Below are 1,998 nucleotides of genomic sequence, written 5' to 3'. Positions count from 1 at the left end.
TATATATATATAGATATATATATAAATATATCATCATCATCATCATCATCATTCATCATCATCAGCCATTGTTAGTCCACTGCAGGACAAAGGCCTCAAACATGTCCTTCAACCCCCTTCTGTTTATAGTCTGTCAATACATTCTATACCAGCAAATTATCTTAGCTCGTCAATTCATCATCTCCCCTTCCTTCCAATACTTCGTTTGCAATCTCTAGGGACCATTTTGTTATTTTTTCCGATCATGTATTATCTGACATTCTCAATATATGTCCCGCCCACGCCCATTTCTTTTTCTTACTTGTTTTTAGAATATCCTCTACTTTAGTTTGCTCTCGTATCCATGTTGCTCTTTTTCTGTATGCTAATAATAAAAGTGAATCGCTTCCATTGCCTAAATGATCCCTTGATTCCGGATCTTGCGTTGACATTTATAAAGATCTTCACTCACTCACTCAAGTTTTCGTATGAACGCAGTCGAGTATTCAAAATAATCTTCCATGACTTTAGATCATATAATTTTTCTATTGTTTTCCTTTTGTAAATAGGTGTTGCATGAACAAATGCGGTGAAAAAACCTGCGCCAATGGCAGAGGATATTGTTCTCCCGACGGAATATGCAAGACTGGATATTACCCCAGTACAAGTGAATTCTGCAAAGGCTTCGGTTGTACTTGTTGTGTCCCTTGTGGTGAAAGTAAACGTTGCGCCTTGAATCAAGGAATCTGTGAGTGGAACCAAAGGAAGTGTCCTCCAGGATACCTATCTACGAGCGGCCTGTGCTGTCCTGACAGCAATTGTAGATGCTGCTACAAAGGGAGTAAGTACAAACATCAGCCTGTTCAAAATGCAAGAGTCCCTTTTCCTTCACGATCATTGCTCTCATACCCCTCAGGGAGGGCAGTGCCATCAGTCCAAACAGCGCAGTACCGTGTGGGGGTATTACTTAAGTTTTTTGCAGCATTCCTTTGACCCCTAGCTTCAACCCCTTTCAGTCTTTTCATTGTAGCTTCGGTCACATTCTTTCTCTTATCTTAATTTCCATCCTCTCCTAACAATTGAATTGTAGTACAACTGCGATGTTTTCTTCTTGTTACCCCGCTAAAACTTTTCACCCTTAGTTTCCCTTTCAGGTCTGAATGATCTCATAGGTCCCAGAGCTTGGCTTTCGGCCTAAATCTTGTAGTCCATTGCAAAGATGTTTTATTGCAATTACAGTGAAAATTAAATAAATCATTGGACAAAATGCATTTCTGAATTTCAATGGATTTTAGTGGAAGTATAAAAAAAGGAATTAATCAAGTAGTTAGATTACAGCTCTGGATCGCTAATAATCACCTGAATTTAAATATGTGTGTGTGTGTTTATGTGAATGTCTGAATGTGTGTGTATTGTGTACCTGTATGCAAATAATTCAATACACACACACAAACGAACAGGCAGAAAGACACAGAGGGAGTCAAAGTAGATGAAAAGTAATATCATTTGGTGTTTACGTATCCGTGTGATACCATTTGTACCGTTTTCTCATTTCAGGACTCCCCCCTACACCAGAGATGTGTACTGCTTAGCTAATAAGAAGAGACACGAACGAACAACAGCACCAACAACGGCGGCGCAACAACAGGAAATGAGTCAAAGGAAAAGAAGCTACATTACCATGAATTCGTTTTACTGTCATGTTTTCCTCATTGGCACATTGAATCTTCCTTCTTGAAGAACTGAAAGATGTAGAAAACTATTATTATTTTTTTTTTTTTTTGCTCTATCACAGTCCTTCAATTCGACTGGGTGGTATTTATAGTGTGGGGTTCCGGGTGCATCCTGCCTCCCTTAGGAGTCCATCACTCTCTTACTATGTGTGTCGTTTTATAGGATCACACTCTTCTGCATGAGTCCTGGAGCTACTTCAGCCTCTAGTTTTTCTAGATTCCTTTTCAGGGATCTTGGGATCGTGCCTAGTGCTCCTATGATTATGGGTACGATTTCCACTGGCAT

At 39.5% G+C, this 1,998-nt stretch overlaps 1 protein-coding gene across 1 annotated transcript in view; it reads left to right on the top strand.

Moving 5' to 3' along the window:
• The window catches only part of LOC135226056 (keratin-associated protein 5-5-like), a 4,061-nt gene extending 2,306 nt beyond the window's left edge, over positions 1-1,755 (top strand). The window contains exons 5-6 of the mRNA XM_064265531.1: positions 549-820; positions 1,537-1,755. Of these exons, the coding sequence (XP_064121601.1) occupies positions 549-820; positions 1,537-1,571 (307 nt within the window). The 3' untranslated portion in view covers positions 1,572-1,755. The remainder of the gene's footprint in view (positions 1-548; positions 821-1,536) is intronic.
• Positions 1,756-1,998: the final 243 nt, after the last annotated feature.

The sequence above is a fragment of the Macrobrachium nipponense genome, chromosome 14 (assembly GCF_015104395.2).
Source record: "Macrobrachium nipponense isolate FS-2020 chromosome 14, ASM1510439v2, whole genome shotgun sequence".
Classification (NCBI taxonomy): domain Eukaryota; kingdom Metazoa; phylum Arthropoda; class Malacostraca; order Decapoda; family Palaemonidae; genus Macrobrachium; species Macrobrachium nipponense.
Note: the sequence above shows the minus strand (reverse complement) of the source record. Positions and strands in the feature narration are given on the sequence as shown.